Source organism: Neolamprologus brichardi, chromosome 15, assembly GCF_056152115.1.
Source record: "Neolamprologus brichardi isolate AB-2024 chromosome 15, ASM5615211v1, whole genome shotgun sequence".
In the NCBI taxonomy this organism is placed as follows: domain Eukaryota; kingdom Metazoa; phylum Chordata; class Actinopteri; order Cichliformes; family Cichlidae; genus Neolamprologus; species Neolamprologus brichardi.
Genome location: NC_142118.1, coordinates 6,310,140 through 6,330,710, shown reverse-complemented (window position 1 = coordinate 6,330,710; position 20,571 = coordinate 6,310,140). Strand labels below are relative to the sequence as shown.

Below are 20,571 nucleotides of genomic sequence, written 5' to 3'. Positions count from 1 at the left end.
CTGTGTGTGCAAACCTGGTAAAGACCTATAGTAAACGTTTGACCTCTGTTATTGCCAACAAAGGTTATGTTACAAAGTATTGAGTTGTATTTTTGTTATTGACCAAATACTTATTTTCCACCCTGATTTACGAATAAATTCTTTACAAATCCTACCATGTGAATTCATGGATTTTTTTTTTTTCACATTCTGTCTCTCACAGTTGAAGTGTACCTCTGGTGCAAATTACTGACCTCTGTCATCATTTTAAGTGAGGGAACTTGCACAATCGGTGGCTGACTAAATACTTTTTTGCCCCACTGTAAACTCAATTAGATATCCAAGAACAGGAATTCCTCAAAACAAACCATCATAAAAATGTGATCAAATAAAAGGAAACAACACTTGCATGATACAGATCTCTGGTTTTATAAAGACAGCACAAGATAAATAAATGTGGGTTCAATTGTTCTAATACCGAGAACTATTTTTTATACAGGTTCAAACATTTATTCAATAATAAATCAGATACAGAAAGAGTCAAATTGTCTGTTATCCTAATTAGAGATTTTTAGATATAGACAAACATTAACTTATTTTTGATTGTTGATCAGAAATAACTAATGGTTGCTATAAATATACCTTCTGTTTTGACAGAAAAAAATACTGTGGCTGATGCACCAGATGAACCATGGTTTTCTCATTTATGATAGTACACAGAAAGATAACTGTATGACTGAATATCCTGAATGATATCCATTGCATTAATTTTGTAAAAATAACCTTGAAATGCCTGTAGCAGAGCCATAGACTGAGGTTTTTATTTCTAGTTTAGAGATGGACTGTAATACTGCAGGACATCATGACTTCTTTGTTGTATTTCCCAGGCTACTATCTTTATTTGATTTATATCTCTGTTGCAGAGCCCACTGGCATTGTAGTAACTTCCTTCGTCTTACGGGACCCTTTGTGCAACAGGTGATTTATATGTAAAAAACCTTATGTAGCAGTGCTGGTTATATTGTCTCAGTGATGGTAAAACTTCAGAAATGATTTCTTAATATGATATCAAGCAGACTGATGTGATGTATTTTATTAGAATAAAGCTTTATTATCCCACGGATGAGAAATTTGGGTGTTAAACAGCTCTTATAGCAAGGGGAATATAAAATATATATAAAAAAAAATTATTAATCCCTTGAGGGGGACTTTTTTGTAATTAATAAGTGGTCATGAGCAATTCTCATTTCTTTGGACATTGGCTGCTTTTTATTTTTTAGTCCAGTCCTTGTACCTGACCATTACTTCTTGGTTGTAAGTTAAGCTGCTTAACACTGACCTATGAATAATTTAAGCATAAAAAAGGCACCTAACTCAAGGGAGTAGTCAGTGTTGTTTCCATACGTAACAAACAACTTAGCAAGGAACCAATTTCACATTGTATCGCTAGCACCCTGTCACAAAAACGCATCATTTGTTCCCATTCCTTTAGTCTATGAGGAATGTCAAAGATATCACAGTTTGACAGGCATAAAATAGTATTTGTGCAGAAATATTAATAGTATTAGCTAGAAACTCGGCATATCTCAGCATGGTGTGCAGTATATCCTTAAAGGATTCTTGGAAACTGGACAAGAGAAAGACAAATCAATGGTAACAGGTCTTATGGAGTAGTTAAGACATATGTAAAATGTGCTGCTTCAAATTGTCATCAGCATGCAGAACAGTGAAAGTCTACAGCCATCTGTACACAATTGAGGGTCTGTTTTGGTTTGGGGCTGCATTTCTGCCAGCGGAGTTGGGATCTCGTCAACACTGATTGATTTAAGCATTCAGAAAAGTATGATCCGATTTAGATCCACCATGCAATGCCTTCGGGAAAGCATCTGATTGGCAACAGCTTAATTTTTCAGCATGACAATGACCCCAAACGCACTGCCAATGCAGTGCTCTTAAAGCATATATGGATGGAAAAATACACAGTGAAACACTATCAGTCATGGATTGGCCTCCCCAGAGCCCAGACATCAATTGAAACAGAGCGGGATCATCTTGACAAAGAGCACGATGAAAGGCAGCCAACATCCAAAGAAGATCTTTGAATATGCCTAAAGGAGCCTGGAGAACTATTCCTGAACACAACTTAAAGATATAATAACAAAACTTGCCTAAAAGAGTTCAGGCTGATGAATAATGGTGCTCATACCAAATATTGACTTTCAAGCTCATTAGTGCAAATGAGCTTTTTTCATTTATCCAACCTTTTTCCATCTTACATATCCCAACAGTCCTGAGAAGTATACTACACAGGATGTTCAACCCAGTCAGGCTTTCTTTGCTTTAGCTGTCGTAACAAAACAAAATAAGTTTTGTGTTCAGCATAAGTAACCATGGTGATTTAGCACAAGTAACCATGGTGATTTAGCACAAGTAACCATGGTGATTTATCCAGGTAAAAGTCATGAACCAAAGTTCATGACAAAGAATACTCTGACCTTTATCTTAGCTTGCTAGCCCATTAATCTCACATCGTAGTTCACCCCTCTGGACTGAAAAAACTCTTCCTTGGTTAAACCCTTCATGTTCAAATTTCTCAACGATTAGTCCAGGACTATTAGATGACTATTTTAATCATTTGTCCAGTATTTTCACAGACGATTGACCAATTTCCCCTATTTATTTATATGGCTAGCGATCTTATTTTTATGTTAAGGTAACAATTCAAATTCTTTCAGCCTACTTTTGTATTGTTATTTCATTGGATTAATCAATACTGAAAGCTGACAATTTAGTAGCATCAGCAAAATAATTGACAACATTTATGAATTTAGCTAGCTACTGTACAGTATTTCAGCTTGTTATCCATCCTGTTTAGCTCATAACATCATTTCTTTGTGCATGCTGTTGGCTAATAGTTCCAACTATTAGCTATACAGTTAGCGAGTTATCCACTTTTAATCACGTTTAACCATTTTATCTTTTGTAAACATTTCTGCTTATCCAAAGTTTTCCCTTCACTGCCTAAAGTTCCACAGGTCCACTAATTCTTTTATTTAATGCTAACAGCTGAGCTAGTCTTTTCATATACTCCTTGGCTAACCTACCGCAGATGTGCCCTGGATTAGGAATCACTGTCGTAGATCAACTAATGTCACCCTAATGCAGTAGGCCCATTGTGTCTGACTGACAATAGACCTGAACTCTTTCACTGTGCAAGTTGTTCCATTACTCTACAACCTGCTGCTCATAAAAACAGGCTTCCTTGAAACTGCTTCAGTTTCCTCTGTGCACAGTGTAGCCATTAAACTTGTCAGTTTCCTCCAGCACAAGCTGTACATTCATACTGTGTGGAGGGCAATTTACAGAACAAGACAGAACTGTGATCAACCTCTAGTTCAGTGCGATCAGAACCGAGTCTCAGAGCTGCCTCTCTTCAGTGCGCTGCTATTAAACTCATCATGCTCAAAGCTCAGGTTATTGTGCGACCTGGATATCATTAGCAGCTTCTCGCGCTTACTATAGTCGCGCCTCGCTGCCGCAGACTGTGACACCTCCAAGAGCCGATCTCCTTGTTCTTCTCTGTCCTCCAGCCGCTTGTAGCCTTTGGTGCTGCCTCGACTGCCGCTGTTACTACGGCTGCTGTTGCTGCGGTCAAGTCGGGGCCAGCTAGGGTGCTTCCGCTGCTCTGGGTTTACGCTAAGCATGCTCGGTCCGCGCTCCAAGTCCAGAGATTTGGAATGGCTGTTGAGCATGTGCAGAGAGGAGTTGGAGCCAAAGTCACTCCTTGCTGCTCCCGGGGAAAGCCAGCAGCCTGAGGTAGAGGAGGGAGCAGGGGAGAGGGAGGACGAGGATAAGGAGGAGCAGCGGGATGAGGAGGAGGCGGAGTTACTCCTGTGTAGGCCCGGTGGTTTGGAGGCCTTGGCAACGGATGCCACGGGAACCACCAGAGACTCCACGGAGGTCAGAGGCTGCGACCTCTCTCCTTCTCTTCTCTCTCCTCCTCTGTCCTCTTCAGTTATTGCCTCCATCTCCGGCTCATCAATAACACAGTTGTTGAGTTTTATAACAGGGAGCGTAAATGCAGAGATAGAGGAGGAGACAATAGAGCGTGCATGGTGTCCTCCCCTCTCTCCATCTCCATCCGCTGACCACTGGTGACGCATGGAATCCGAATGAACCAGCCCGACCCCGGGGCCACAAAATGGGCGATCCTTATAGAGGGGTGCCAATAGCCCTGCAAAGTTACAATCCATCTTAGCCTGTTCTCTACGTCTGTGATACTCCTCATCCCCTAACAACACCTCCTCCTCTTCTGTAGAACCTCTCCCTCCTCCGGCAATGCTTCCAGCACGAGAAAAGGCTAGGAGGGAGTTGCTGGCTAACCGTGCGGCAGTATCGCAGCCGAAGACTCGAAGATCTCCAACTTCTCTCACACAGGTGCTGTTCCGGTGTTGGTGTTGCTTTTGCTCTTTCTGCCTGAGGCGGTGGATATCGATGACTGTGGAGTACATGTCTCTCATATGGATGATCTACAGCAAATGAAAATCGTATTAGCAGAAGTAGCAGCAGCAGCAGCATTTATTTTAGATTACCTGAAAATATTTGAAGCGTTTCATTAAAACACATTATCTCCCTGTAGTTTTAAATTTGTGCACGTTGCCACCGTGTGGCCTTGGGGGACATGTTTCTCACAAGGATTACCAGTAAAGGGAAGGGAGAAGGAGTGGGCTAATTGAATCAAAGGAGAGAAGAAGAGAGCATGGAAACAGAGGGAATTTGATCAGAGGGAAAATTGCAGAGCTAAAGGTGGAAGGAGATTGGAAGAAGTCTGATCTGCATGTTATGGGGATGATGAATATGGATGACTAGAGTGTGCATGCCCTTTATTTTCTAGAGAGTGGAGGAGGGACAGAAACAAGAATCAGTGACAAGGAAGAAATATTAACCACAAGTTCTGGCTTTTAAATTTAGAAAAATCTGATGGAAATATTGCTAAAGAACCTACTTTTGAAGCAGATTATGCAAAATATAAAGTTGCATTACCCACAAAAACCTTCCAACTTCTTTGTTTCCCATACAGCGTTTGAGTATTTCGACTGTGCGCATCCTGATGCGATGATTTCAGCCTTACCTTGGTTTCCCTGTCTCTGTTTTCGTGAAGTATTGCATTAGCACAGATGAAAATAAAAATCCCAATGCCCATGGTGAAGGGCCCGAGCATCTTCATCCTCTCAGAGTGAAGATGCTGTTCTAGGAATCGCATCAGAGCGCTCTCAGTCTCCTTGGAAGGCGTACCTAAAACCACAAAACAGCGAGATGAGCCATGAGAGGAACAAACTTTTGCCAGCAGGTTTCTAGTCACCCTTCTTCACCTTGCCCATTGTGGCTCGCATTGGCTGCATCCTTTTCTGTCTTGACTCCAGTTCCTCCTCCAGCGAGTATGGCTTTACTGTGAGGCCAGTAACCTAGCGTAGCCATGCCAATCCCTATGGCCAAGATGATCAGTCCCAGAAGGAGGAAAAACCCTGATGCGGAGTAGAGACGGAGTCTACCTCGCACCACTACGACGTCGGTGCGCCTCTTCCTCTTCCTAAATGAAAAAGGATGGCAAGAAAACACAAATGGATTTTTGGAGGCAACAGTTTAACAGCAACGGGTAACAAATACAGCAAATTTTCAGAGACTGCAGAAGCAATTTCACCAAAAAACATTAGCTTTTGTGACAATATCCTCTTTCCTGCTGCAGAGGCAGCAATTTAAAAGGGTAATTTATAGTTCTGTCTACTGCGTTAAAATGAATGCACATGACAATCACCTAGGAGCGGCCTCGGGGGCGACGTGTCCCAGGCCCGGCGATGTCGATGGTCGATGCTGAGAGCGAGCAGAGTCCTGGCGCTTTAGCTTGGCCAAGCCTGTTAGCACACCTGCCGCTGCAGTCATTCTTCACCTGCAGACACAAATTAGGAGTTAATGACTTTTAAATTCTACTGTCTAATCAGCATCCACGTCACTGGTTTACAGTTTGTTGCTAAGAGATTGTTAGGGCTTTGGTGCATACAATTACAAGATGCTGCTGCTAAAAAAGAGATGTATTTGGCATAGGTATGCACAGTATAGTCACAGTGAGGAAAAAACACAACTGTATCAAAACACAGATGCACATGTGTGTCAGTATAGTCACAGTCTCCCAGGTAGTCCTAATATATGATGTGTAAGACACGTAATAGTCAGTAGCACACCGTCTCCCACAGTTGTGCAGATCACAGCTCTGTTTGTGTGATTTAAAGCTGATGTGTCACCTCATGCACTTTTTCAAAGCTGTTTTATTTATTTTTTTGCTAACGGGGAAAGTGTGTCATGACGAAAGCTTGTTTTAGCATCTTTCCAAGTCCCAGAAATACTCTTTAGAGCCTAGCAGTGATACAGATGTAAGCACACCAAGCAGCACAACAGCCTGCTCTGCTCATGTTTTGTTCAGCTGCTTGTTGTCAGTCTTCAGGACGATCATGGTGCAAGTGTGCAAGTGTAGATGCACATGAAGCTGTACATTCAGGCCCAGTGTTGCCAACTTAGCGACTTTGTCGCTATATTTAGCGAGTTTTCAGGCCCCTTAGCGACTTTTTTTTCTAAAAAGCGACTAGCGACAAATCTGGTGACTTTTTCTGGTGTTATTGGAGACTTATTTATGACAACTTTTTGACGTGATGAGCGTGTTGCTCTTACTCTCAACAAGCAGCGGTGCTGCCGTGGGCACCTCACCCGTACTAAAGCGCTCACGGGCGGAGGATAGTCCTCCCCCAGCTGCAGGAGATGTTCACACCTATGCGTCCAAACTGCAAATGAACCGCGCATGAGCAAAGCCGCTGCTCTCGCAATGACTGTAACGCAGTCAGTTCTTCCTTTACTGTTATGCTGTTTTGTGGATCACAAGATTTAAAACTACTTATAAACACACACACACAAACTCCACCACAGTGCCTATTTCGGGTCACTTTTGCCGGTCGAAGCCCGGATAAAGGAGCAGGGTTGGAATTGTGACATTAAAAAACAATAATTGCTAAAAGAAATTTAATTTGTAGTTCTAAATAAATTCTAAATGCATTTAGGACGTTTTTTGCTTACTTTATGTCTCTTCCACGATGTTATTTCTCTCTCCAACAGCGTAGGTTACAATTATATTAGCATGACCAATTATGCAAATTAGGTGATGACGTCATTTAACGACTTCTAGCGACTTTTAGGACAGCCAATAGCGATTTTCCTTACTGAGGAGTTGGCAACACTGTTCAGGCCTGCAGGATGCTTGTAGGATGTAAAGGAAACAAATCCCAAAAGCATACTTGGCTTGTGATTTGAGTCTTGTGTAGTGTGTTTCATTCTGATTCACATCCTGCATTTATTGCTTTTGCATGTTTATTGTTTTTCCTCCTGTCGTTATTTGCATTTTTTAAAAAGCTGTTATAGATTTTAATAAAATACATCGCCTCAATTCTGTCATAACATTCGAATGAATCATGGTCTCTGGGCTCACCAGCTGCTCATACATCTATTATCGTTATTAAAGGAAGGGGGCTTAAACAAACACAGGCTTATTTTGAAAGCACTCATTTGGGTCTAAATGCCTGTTAATCTGACCTCACATGAACATTAGCATTGTCCTGTTGCGCATGAAGAGGATTACACTGACTGAATTTGTTGCTGAGTGACCTTGGTACTAAATTTAAATGCAAATTTCAGATGAAAATGTGAAAACAGTTCAGCAGTTCAGAGCGAGCTCTGTAAAAATTAGCAGCGAACAACCGCTGGTTTTCTTTTGCACTCCTGCTAATTTTATTTGTGATTTTTATAGGGTTTTCTACCAGACTACAGCCCCCAAAGGTAATCAGTAAGTCAATCACCCAGTTTATGTGAAGTGTGATCAAAGTTCTGAGTTTCATCCTGCCCTCTCAAGCGCCTCCAGACTGCTTTCAGGAACTTGCATCCTCAAACTTGCAAAGAGAAAAAAAAAAGCATCAACTTCTCTTTCAAACTGACCCATGCTTAGTATGGAGGGCCACTGCTGCTGCTCATAATTAAGTCTCCCTGCAAGACCCAACGTTCACCACTTTTTACTTGAAGAGGACAGAGTGTCCACGCCTGAAGGAAGCACATAAGGTCAAGAGCAGGATCAGGAGCATACTCGCCTTTCCCACAAGGTTGTGCGATGTGAATTTGTGAAGCTATTAATGCAGAGCTCTGCTGTAACATCCTGACGTTTGAAGAACAACATCCAGAACCTGCGCTACTGTTCATGCCATAATGTGTCGGCACTTAAAACAGAAAGAAAAAAAGAACCTGCTTTTTGTTTCTTTGGCCACACAGGTTTGACTCCTCGCTTCTCCACGACAACGTAACAAAGTTGGACTCCAGTTGAGTGATCTAAATATAGCAGCTGTGCTGGAAGCATGCGATTGGTCCATGAGAAGATAATCCCAAACAGGGCTTTTTAAAAATAATACATTTGACTCACTTATCTTAACTGCACTACTGTATAGTTCTGTGTAAATAATCATTCTGTACATACGATAATTTTTAATCCTACAACTGTTTATAACTTGCATAGTTCACATTTCTGTATAGCTGTATATCTCAGATTTCTGTATAGTTTTTCATATTTATATCCTGTACATAGCCTGTACTCACTACAGCCTGTACATACTTATAGTTATAGAATATTCATAACATACTTCATACCGTGAACATTATAACATACCATAATAGACCCATTTCTGTAATATACTTACATATCTATTGCTAATATACATTGTAATATATCTATATCACAGCTAAAGCACTTCTGGATGGATGCAAACTGCATTTTGTTGCTCTGTACCTGTGCATGTGCAATGACAATAAAGTTGAATTCTATTCTATTCTATTCTATTGTATGTGCTGTTAACCCACCTGAGCACAAAAACAACCATACAATGATGAATTTTGGCAGCAACTGGACATTCCAATATTTCACAAGTTCATTGTCTCCAATATTGAATAAGACTGTAGTTTTTGAACAGTTTCTACAGTTTTTCAGTAAACAATTCATGGAAAAAATAAACCAAAAAAATGGTTAAATCTATTTTTCTTGTTTTGTTTTGTTGTCTTTGAACCTTAGCTGGGTTCTCACATGCTGCATCACATACTTCTTTTTCCTGACTCTTATGTACTCCGTTTACATCGCTGAGTCCTCACTTTGGGTTTTGGACTTTCCAAAGCTGCATTTTGGTTTTCTCTTTTTCTGGAACCTTTAAACAGGAGAAACAACAGCTGTGATACTGCTGAATGATGATCTTAACGTTGTGCAACACAATCATTTAAAGCTACGGTAGATTATCTTAGGGTGTAGAGGTTAACACATTTAATTGGCAGGCATATGGCTCTTTGTTCAATTCCAGCTAGACACACACAAATCCCCTTAAGGGATGGTTCGGGAAGCTAGCTGCTGTGGTGACCCTTTGCGGCAAGGGAGTAGCTTTAGTAATATAAACTTTCATTTCACAAACAAGCTTACCAGCAAATAACTTGAGGCCAAATGTCTAGTGTAAATGCATAAAGCACTGAGTAGATTGTACTAATAACGGTGCACTTGAAACACTTCTAGCCCCAAAGGCAGGAAGTATGCAATCAGTTCCATTTGCCTGTTTGTCAGCAGTCTAGTGTCCACAGTTTTCAAGATATCATTTTCCAATTTTGTGTGACGATAGACCAATAACAGCTCCAGCTGACGTCATCGTATTATAATAAGACAAATGTCATGAAAGGTCAGTTTTAGCATGGCCCTCTCTCTCTGCTTTCTAAGTGCTATCAGACATGCTCGCTTATGTATTTATTATTTCATGATCACAGGCATATTCAGAAGAATATAAAGAATACTTTAATGACCCATTGCCTGACTTAGAACAAATGTGATGTCATTCTTTCTGTATTACTTACTTTTATGTACCATACATATGTTCTGTGTAGTCGTGTGTTACAAAGTTATTTGGTTCCCAGGTTTGTAAACAGTATGTCAGCCTTCGGGCATGTGCGCATGTCTGTATATATAAAGGATCACACAAATTTAGCATGGGAATGATAATACACCAATGACCTTCCCTTTTCTTTTTTTTGCTTCCACGTGTCCATCCTGTCTTCCTTTTTCTTCCAAGAAGGCACAATCTGTAAATCTCCCCCTCTCGCTTCCATTCTCACCCGCTGTCTGTGTGCTAATGCATTCTGGTTGTGACCCTGAATAATGTTTGCTTTCCCTACTTTCATTCTGTCTCCACCCCAGCTTACGTTCTCATCTTATCGCTCTCTTTGTTTGTCTCTCTCTTCCCTCCCACCCTCTGTCCTCTTCGATCTATTTTTAATCTGTATCTAATTTTAATTGAATTTTATTCGGTCACTTTCCTGTTTCGCTCTCTCCCTCCCTCCCTCCCTCCCTCCTTCCATTCCTTCCTTTCTTTTCTTCTGCATATCTGAAAGCAATAGTCAGATTTAATATTCAAAATCAGACAAAGCTTTTAGTATTCAAAGTAACTGTGAATCACACACAAGACCAGACGTTCTCTCCTCCTACCCTCTTTTCTCCTTCTCACATTTTAATGTATTTTTCATGTCAATCATCTTATTGGTTGAAAAACTGCTGTAAGAGAGCGCTCTCCACCACAGATGGTGAATCACACAAGGACAAACACAACCAGCCACTTTTCTCAGGTTTTCTGTGCTCCCCCTCACTCTGCCTCTCTCTCTCTCCCTGATTCTCTCCCCTTCGCTCCTCGGTGTGCGTCAAACAGGAACCCACACAAATGTTTCAAGAGCAACGGGAGAGATTTCCTCGGTTTACCGAAACAGGAGGAAAAAGGATGGACGGCGGCGGCAAAAAAGAAGGGTAGCGAGAGCTGGAGTTAGGAGTAGAAAGTAGAGGATAGATGACAAAAGGAATGCAAGAACAGAAAAAGAATTGAGGATGGAGTATATTTATTTACATCAGTTCATGTAAGGTGCAACACTGAGTCATGCTTTCATCACAGAGGGGAAAAAAAGCAGTTAAAGACAAAAAAAAAAAGGGAACAATTGTTCTGGGACAAAGTGGGGGTGATGAGTGATCGAAAGAGGATAAAAAAAGAAAAAACAAGAGGAGGGTAAAAATGCTTTTCCTGACAGCTGTGAAAAGACCACAAAAGAAAACAAGCTGAGTGCATCCATAGTTTTAACAAGACTGGAGTAAAAAAAAAGAAACCAACAACAACAAAAAAGAAGAAGTGCTGTCACACAGATAACACCAGCAGCCTAATGAGAAAGCACTCAGGCTCTGACACATAAAGGCTTTCCATGTGCAGTGACCAAAAGAGATGAAAGTTAACATTCAGTAATCGAGCTCGCCACATGCATTCAGCTCATGTCCTTCTTCTTCTTCTATTTTAAAGACTTATTGTGAGCTTGCTGCTTAAACGGTGATGAAACACACAAAACTCGTGCAAAAACCCGCTGCTTCGTTTCCAGTCCGCTGCCTTGCTGGGCAGTTATCTAAATTGGTCTAAAATGAATAATAAATCAGGCCTCGTGTGATCACCTTAGTAATTGCTAAATTGCTGCAGCGGGTTTATCTTTGGGTGCTTTCGGTAAGGCACGAAAACATATTAAAGCAATTTGCCTCACCCTTTCAGGGAGCGAACTCATTCTCTGTGAAGTTATTTAAGCATTTGGAGACGTTTTAAATAGATGCATCACATCTCTCAGGGCAGAGAGTTCCCTCGGCACATTGTAACACCTCCTCCTTTTTTTGTAGCGTGATAATGCCGATAACAGCTAATCTATAGGTGACGCCACGTGATATATTGTCCCTATAGCAACTATATGCTGCTGCTAGCTGACACGTTTCCATAGCAACTGCCAGCTGTGTGCACTGGGATGACAGGTGCATCATTAGCATGTGTACTATCAACACAGGGGCATTCCCCATGCATTATTTTAAGCCAGTTTTGACCTTTAAGTTGTTTCCACCTCTACCTCTGCGTGAAAGAGGTTTGATTAAGAGGGGGAGGGAAGGAGAGGATGCTGGAGACTTTTAAATCTGAAAGGGACACACCGGAGATTAAGACCTATATTTCTTTTTCTTTTTTCACAGCTACCTTCAGGGTTTCAGTTACATCTTGTTTATGTGATTTGTGCTAAGGCTCTACAACCCAGCTTTCTCTAAATCCTCACATTAGAGAGGAAATGATGCAGCGTGGAAGAGGAACGAGAACATGACAGGTGGGATAGAAGGAGAAACTGAGAAGCTGAAGGGAGAGTAAAGATGTGAGACTGGAAGGAGACACAGCCAGAGGAAGGAGACAGGGAGTAAGCGACTACAGGAGACACTTTGATCTACATTTAACAAACTCCAGAGACTTTTTATTTTTTTGTACTCTGAGCATGCTGAGGAAAGTTTGTTTCAAATGACTCACTGCAGTGAAGTGTGCGCTGACATGTCATGGAGAAAGAACTTGAATATGGACACAGATGGAGTACGAAGGAAAGAGGCAAGGAGAGATGTAATGAGAGAGGAATGAGCAGGAGGATAAAAATGGAGCTTGCTAGGGAGGGAAAATCTGGCATCCAATGTTACATGTCTCCTGTTACAATTATAGTGGGTCATTTGTTTTTGTTTATGCCGTAAAGTTCTCTGCTGAGGTTAACTGAGGCCATGAAAATGCAGAGACAGACAAAGCCCCCCCTCCCTCCCCCCTCCTGCTGAAGTTAAGGTCATCTGCCATAATCGCATGGAGCTGAGAGTCTAACATGGAAACAACACACCAGCACGACTTAACAGCGTGGTTTTATTTTAATTCAGTGAATATAATTATGACTTTTTAATAGTTTTGCAAGTATTCAGAATATTAAAATGTAGTTCACTTAATGCTCTCGAGCCAGGCGTGATGGAAATTAACTTGCAGGAGTTAAGAACAAAAAAAAGTGAACAAAATCAGATCTTTGTGTTCTGTCCTTTTAGCTTAAAAAGCTTAAACAATTATACCATCAAGCTTTTTTTGTAGGTTTTTTTTTTATTCCCATGTCAAAATAAAGCACTTCAGATTCATTCTACACCTACGCTAATGGTGACAATAATGTAATTCATGAAAGAGTCTATAAAGTTCATAGACTGACTTAATTTGATAAGAATGAATTTACTGCTTGCCAATTTATTTGCTTCTCTCGTAGCTCTGCCCATTCAAGTTAGATCCTCCTCTGCTCTCGAGCAGAGTCAATAGGCTGTTATCATAAACTGTATATAACACAGATATCAGCCGATTAGCGCTAAGCAACAGATTAATAAAACACAATAAGGATCACTCACTAAATAGAAGCCAAAACGTCTTGGACTGGATGAAGATGGGTATAAACTTAGCAAAAAAAGTAAGGAAATGTTGCGTTTGGTTGCTGTAACAATGTTTCTTGGCGATAAATCTTACACTGTTTGTAAATGCATGAGCAGAGTTGAGTATGGGGGTTGCACCCATGAAAAATGTCAAAAGCCAAACAGATTGTTCTGCTATTAACTCTTGTTTGGTGCCATTTATTTGATTGGATGATTTAAGTCTGAAGAAACACGACATATTAGCAGTTTACGCAGTTTATTAATTTAACAAACAGGTGCCTCTGGAGGTGGAAGAATGCTACACAGCTATAACAAATTTTCCACTTGAGGTTGCCTCCACAGACTCTCAATGTCCAAAATTACAGATCTACGAAGCACATTTACAGCTGGGTGCAAAATATGAATTCCCTCCTCATAACTCATAACAACTCTGACTGAGGGCAAGTTTTGTTTTTGTCACCTGGATAATTGACATAGGTTCATGGCTGCCTTGACTGATAGGCGTCCCGGCACGGGCTCTGGAGCCAGTTAGTTTCTGCTAGGCTTCGTCCACTACTGCCAGTCATTAAACTGCACCTCTTCAGTGTATGTGTGTGTGTGTGTGTGTGTGCGTGCATGCTCTTTATGCCTGTTGGAGCATTTTTAATGGATTGTCTGTCAAACAATATGGCTTGCTGTGCAGTACAGACCATCCCAGAAATTTGCACGCATCACTTGATGAGTGGAATTTTGCACTAAATAGTTGATATGTGTGTGTCTGTGTGTTGCACTCGTATATTTTCTGAATGGTGCTTGCTAATCAAGCTGCCTAGTATAAATGTCACCTTCACATTCATATAAGATAATATTTGGCTCCAAAAACGAACACATTGGCAGTCAAAACACTGACTGACTGTAACTGTAAGAGCTTGCATTGCGTCTGAAGGCCGCCAAATGGCGATAGATGTGGTTGCAAAAAGGATTTCTGGTTCTATTTAAGTGGGAGAATGTCTTATGTTTATGGGCTCAATCATACATTTTGGGTCATTTTGAATAAAAAATACATCCATTTTGTAAATCTTGATGATACCATGTTTCAAAAAAACTGAATTATCTGTGCTATACCTCACATACAATGGCTACAGAATTGGCAATCACAAGTCATATTGGCTAAATAAGCGTGTGGCTTCACAGTCAGACCTGCCCCCTTCATCACATCCTATTGTTTGCAACCACGATAGCAACAAAACCAAAACACTCATGTCGAGGTTTCAAAATGTGGCTTGAGAAACTCATTTTGAGAGTGATGTCACAGTCACTACATCCATCTTTTATGCTAGCTATGGTAGGAGCACATAGTAGTATTTTATAGAACACTGTACAAGTGTAATATGGACTAGCTAGTGCGATCTCTTACAGATGACTTCTCTGCTTCTCCAGGCATTTAGTGACTGTGAAAGTGAAGACACATGGATTATGCATGCTGTGCCCTGCATACACACTGGGAACAAATCTCTTTCATGCAGCCAGATGTTTCAGTAATCCACTTTGTTCACTCCTGACATGAGATGAGATGTTCTCTAGTTGCCCTTCCAGAAAGTTCAGAGGTCACACTCAGCTCCAGAAACATACCCCACAGCTGCTCGATCAGCTGCTGATCTAAAAAAAAAAAAATGTGCTGGTGCACGTCCTACAAAATATTTCTTTTTGTCTGTTGCTTTTCACCTACATTGAAAAGCTCATGCTGTCCAACTCAGAACCCGCTACATGGCACTTTGGCCAATTAGTAGGTGTAAGTAACAAGAGCAGTGACAACGACATGAACCCTGACAAGATCAGCATTATGTGAGAAAAGGAAAAAAACTGGCGACATGATCATTTTTTTAACCACTTCAGCGTCACATACTCTGCTTGTTGTAACATTTCTACAACGATTGGGTATAGTGCCGAAAAATACAGCACAAGTTGTAGTTGAGAATACGTTATGCAGTAATTGGCAACTCTTACGCTTCTCATTAGGGATGGGTACCGGTATCCGGTACCATGATGGCACCGGTTCTGACATAAACGGTAGTAACCAGACCGAAAAGCAGCACACATTTCGATGCTTTATTTCGGTGCTTTTTTTGTCCTGAGCTGTGATGCACTTTAGATTCTAGCCAATCATTTTACGTTTCCGAGGATAGTAGGCGGGTCCAGGTACGTCCGTTCTTTTAGAGCAGAGCTACAGATTAAAAATGCCCAAGGCGAAGCGGTCAAAAGTCTGGCTGTACTTCACAGCAAAATATGCAAACTCAGCAGCCTGCAACAAGTGCTTTAAGCTGATACTGTGCAAAGGAGGTAACTCCTCAAATCCGATTAAACACTTGGCGACGCATAGCGTTTTTTTTAAAAGCCGAAAAATGCGCCGTATTTGATAGCTTGCTGCGAGACCTCACACCGTGCACATCTACTGCGGGTGTGGTGCCTGTTATCGGACCCGGAGTTAGCAACATCCCCCAAAAACCCGAAGATTAGAGTCCTTGCCCCTAGCCCTGCCAGTGTAGCAGAAATGATGACGGATGATGATGGCAGCAGCAGCCGTTCTTCTCTGCGTGAGTAGCTTAATGTTGTTCGTGTGTAATTTACGTTGAGTAGGCTAACCACGTTATTACATTAATGCACGTAAGGTGAACTAGCAAACACCATCATAGCTACATGCGGCTGTCTTCTTGTTTGATGGCAGATACTCCCTTCACCCTGGCCAAAAAGGCTAAAATGACCAAAGAAAAAGTGGGAAACAGCTAAACATGAGAGGTTTTTGGATAAAGTTTGTGTTTTTTCCATTGTTTAAGCACTGCTTCCAGCCAAGAGTGATACCATATATGCCCCATAGCTGCAGAAAAGGCTAACATTGTTATCTTTTCACAAAAAACAGCTGAACATGAGAGGTTTTTGGACCAATTTTGTGTTCTCCATTCTTTAAGCACCGGTTTGAGCACCGTTTAAGCACCAGCACTGTTTCAAAAGTACCGGTTTGGCACCAGTATCGGATAAAACCTAAACGATACCCATCCCTACTTCTCATCAACATGAATATAACATTGTACTGCTGAAAATTTAAAGTGAACAAGCCTGGTTGGGAGTCACCAAGCTCCTAAAGGTAGTAAAAAATTAAATGATGTAAGTTTCCTAGCCTAACAAGTACAACAGAGCACACTGGAGTGTGATCTGCGTGGGTTAAGTCAGTCTGTGCACGCAGAGGTCTAATCAGCCAGAGGTGACTTTGCGCAGACCCTGTTGAATCGTATTAACCTTATCGCATCTCGCGCTGCTGCTGTCCAATGTAAAGGACCGCTGTGATTTATGTCTGTTTCCTTGGCGCTCTTTAGGGAACAGATAAGACTATCAGAAGTAAAAGAAGAAGAGAAAAAAAGAGGAAAACAGATAGAAACGAGTGTTTGTGTAGTGCCACACTCCTACAGACTCATGGTCAGGGGGTGAGTCATCTGTCTGGAGAATATGTCCCTTTATGTTTTCCCGCTGACCTTTTGGCAGTGCATTTTCTGAAGCGAGTGCTGGAGTGTCAAATCATCCCCCCCCTTCACCATCTTGTTTTTTTCCCCCTCGTTATTTTGTTGATACATACTCCTTTTCTTTTTTAAAATCTTTTTTTGCACATATCCTTCACGCTGACTCAGCATCATTGCCTCCTGTGATAAATTCTCTACTTAATTGAATTAAGTTTTGCATTGAATCATCGGATGCTTATGCCAGGCGTAAGAGCGTGCGTGTTTGTGTGTTTATGAACTGGAGTGAGCCCCCTGTTGATTCCATTAAAATGACTCATTCTGTCTTCCTCACAGCTCTGAGTGTCAGTCAGTCACCCACACTCATCCTGGGACGCGAGCTGGCCCCAGCAGCCCTGCAGCAGTGGTGGACAAACTGGACTGAAACATGAAATAATTCATTTGTGATGTTGCTTTCCTTAATTTGATTACTAACATTTTTTTCCAACCCCAAACCAGAATTTGTTCTTCTCCACACACACACAAAGATCTTATTATTTCATCAAGGAGGTCTTTGGAGTGAGAAACTGAAGGAACTGCTGACCTACCAAAGGGGGTATTTAAACAGGATTATCCGGTTAGCACGATATCTGTGACGGAGGATTAACTAACACATCACTCGACTTCCTAATTATTCCCAAATTAAACCCAGATCCAGTTCTCTGCATAGTGTTTGGCAGCTAAATTTGTCTTATTATGAGCCATTTGGCTGAGTGAGTTACCCTAGTTCTTCAAACGGCCCTCAAGGTGAGGCTGACTCTTAATTCAAAATCATTTCATTCACACTGCACAATAAAACCAGTGACGGTGCACCTCCTGTTAAAGTGCTCCACATTCTTCTTCTTTTGAATCTTTATAAATGTGCCCATGAAAAGGCAATCATCACATTTCTCTGCTTTCACCTCAAAGTCGAGTTTAACATGCGTATAGATGAGACGACTCTGTAAAATCATAACTAGAAGCCAGTCGTGGTCCGTATTCCACCTACTCAAGTGTGATGTGGAAACAAGAAGCCTCTGGTGCACATGCACTGTGCAGCACTGAGCTAGTTTATTGCATAAATGTTTGTAAAGACATTTTTAAAAAAAGTCATATATTACTGTTACATCTTTGTGTGCTCCTAATATTGCTTGAAGGTTTCTGACAATAGGCTCACTAAAATTGTTTGACCTTTAATCATCTTTAATCCATCTTTGGAGGCTTACATGCATGCCATCACGTTTTCTTGGCTACCAGTTGGCCAGTGATAATCAAGAGACAGCAGGCTGGCCTAAACAAAGGATCATCTCAGCCTTGGCACAGTAAAATGATCAGAGGATTCCCTCCAAGATAAAACAGCAAATAAACAAACCACACAAAGATTAGCACAGCTCATAAAAATGATAATAGTAAGATGACACGTATCCCCACTCATCAGTCTTTCAGTCTTTGTGGCTGATGTTAAACCTTTTTATTCTTCAAACATTGAGCATTGTAAAATATGCATGTAAATAAAAGGGAGACTGTAAAACTGTCAGCTTAAATCTGATTGAATACGTCTCCCCTTGAAGAGTTTAAACCACAACTAAGCTCTTACCTTTTTACAAAAGCCGAGTTTTCACCGTCAGTGTGCCATTAGGCATGCGGAGGGATTAGGCTATAACCTAGGGACAGTAAAAAGCCATCTTCCACTTTGAAGGCTACTTCCAGTGAGATGCCATGCTGGAGAAAATGAAGATGACAGGAGACGGTTCCACTCCCAAGCGACAGTACTATTTGCTGACATCCAAGCTTCTTATTAACGGAGGCGACGATGGTCGTTAGGCTTCTGTGGTTCGCCAAGTGAGACTGAAATATTTCAAAGTGCCAGTTCTGATGACTTTATCCTGCGCGAGGCACGTTTTACGCCATATGGAGAGTACGCGCGCTCGAGGAGGGTGGCGAGGCACGCTAATTACGACTGAAGGAAAATCCTTTCTGCCTATTTAAAGTCCTAAACGAAGTGGTTGTAATTCCCCAGCGGAGAACTCTGTTTTATTTGTGAGAAAAGACAACAAAGGAAGCTGATATGATCCCCTTCCTTCGACTGGCTCGATGTAATGCGTAAAACTCCCGGTATCCTTGTTTTCGAAAAAAAAAGAACTTCAATTTGCGTAAAGAGGGAGAAGGAAAAATATATATTTTTAAAAACAACAACCAAAAACAACAAAAAAAACGTCTTAGAAGCAAGGAGTTTCGTGTAAAGAAAATTGGTGAAAAGTGTAGAGCGCGTTTTATTCCGCTGACTTGCAGGGAGAAGGGGCAGCTCCAACCATTTCTTCTAAAAGCGCTATAGGCTTGTGAGAATGTGTGAGCGAGTGAGAGAGGAAGAGGAGGGAGAGGGAGAGAGAGAGGTAGATGGGGGTGAATGTGTTGTACGCGCGCTGTAGCACTTTTATATGCATGTGTGCGCTTCGGGCGTGTGCGTGTTTACGAAAGGAAAGCAGGCAGGCTTCCACGCGGAGCACTTTCTTGCATTTGTGGCGCGCAAAAGACAAGCGAGACTGATTTCTGAGGGGAAACAGATGGACATGTCATTGCTTTCTAAGCAAAGACAAACATGGATCCGCTTGCAGTAGTTTTACAGATCTTTGTGGGCGCAGTAAGCAGCAGGAGTCTGAAAACTGGGTAACCATAAAAGGCCGAGGAAGAGTAAGCATGCTTTTATGTCTAACTGCGGCACTGGCACGTTTCTCCGGGTTTTCATGTAAATAGACATCAGATGTCCAGATGCAGCACTCGGCGCTGTGTCTTTGTCAACTTCTCAGCTTTCCTTTACACACACACACACACACACACACACATACACACACACACACACACACACACACACAGAGAGAGAGAGAGAGAGAGAGAGAGAGAGAGCAGCAAAAACGTTACAGATGTTGGCATGTGTGTCATTTCCTGTGTTTACAAGCTGGAAGAGTTTCAGGGAAGTATAGCAGCTGGGTGGAGCTGAAGAAGAGAATTTAAGGCATTTGGGCGGATATTTAACAATAAGCAGTAGGTGTGTGTCTGTGTGTGAGAGAAAATGTAAGAAATACAGAGAGCCCATTATTTGTTCAGATGGCTCAGATTAAGTTGCTGAGAAATGAAACCTCAAGAGCAGCTGAACATACACATGCAGAGGAGGCAAAAGTCTTTGTGCTGGTATGTAAGCATCATTTTTGACCCTGAATGTGACCCTTACATACCATCTTTACCCCAATCCATCTCATGCCAATAACAAGTGTAAATGACTAATTATTATGTAATTATTATGTAATTAATGATTGATCAATATTATTTACTCCCTCTTGATCACAAAATTTTTGTATTATTTTATGAGCTACTGATTGGTGGCTTTGTTCTTATACCCAGAGCCTTGAATACTGCTGAATAGTCAAAGCTGGTAGTGTCCCAGGTACTCACACTCACACCTGTCTTTAGTGCCAGTTGTAAGAACAGCATTACTCCAAGCTCATCTCTTCTTAACCCAAAACACAATCCTTTCCTAATCCCAACTTTCACAAAATAGTTTGGCGGTTAAACTAAGAGCCATCAAAGCAAAAGTAAACAATAAAAAGTGAAGCAAAACAGGACACAAACTGCTGTCTAAGAGTTCACAGTATTTAAGCCACCAACAGTTCACACAAGAAAAGTGCTACATCAGTACCTGACATGTCT

At 41.3% G+C, this 20,571-nt stretch overlaps 1 protein-coding gene across 1 annotated transcript; it reads right to left on the bottom strand.

Annotated features, from left to right (window-relative positions):
• Window positions 1-306: 306 nt before the first annotated feature.
• On the bottom strand, window positions 307-19,191 carry tmem200a (transmembrane protein 200A). Its single transcript, XM_087852550.1, has 5 exons — window positions 18,464-19,191; window positions 5,795-5,926; window positions 5,352-5,569; window positions 5,111-5,274; window positions 307-4,508 (listed from the first exon to the last, which is right to left on the bottom strand). The coding sequence occupies exons 2-5, from the start codon at window positions 5,917-5,919 to the stop codon at window positions 3,384-3,386; spliced, it is 1,632 nt and encodes a 543-aa protein (XP_087708676.1). The 5' UTR covers window positions 5,920-5,926; window positions 18,464-19,191; the 3' UTR covers window positions 307-3,383.
• Between the last annotated feature and the right edge of the window lie 1,380 nt (window positions 19,192-20,571).

What these genes read in the sequence shown, in the direction of transcription:
- tmem200a (XM_087852550.1), bottom strand. Translation starts at nt 5,919, where the DNA reads ATGACTGCAGCGGCAGGTGTGCTAACAGGCTTGGCCAAGCTAAAGCGC. An exon ending in GCCCCCGAGGCCGCTCCTAG is followed by an intron (nt 5,570 to 5,794) that starts GTGATTGTCATG and finishes TTTTTCATTTAG; the next exon opens with GAAGAGGAAGAGGCGCACCG. An exon ending in TGCGAGCCACAATGGGCAAG is followed by an intron (nt 5,275 to 5,351) that starts GTGAAGAAGGGT and finishes TTGTGGTTTTAG; the next exon opens with GTACGCCTTCCAAGGAGACT.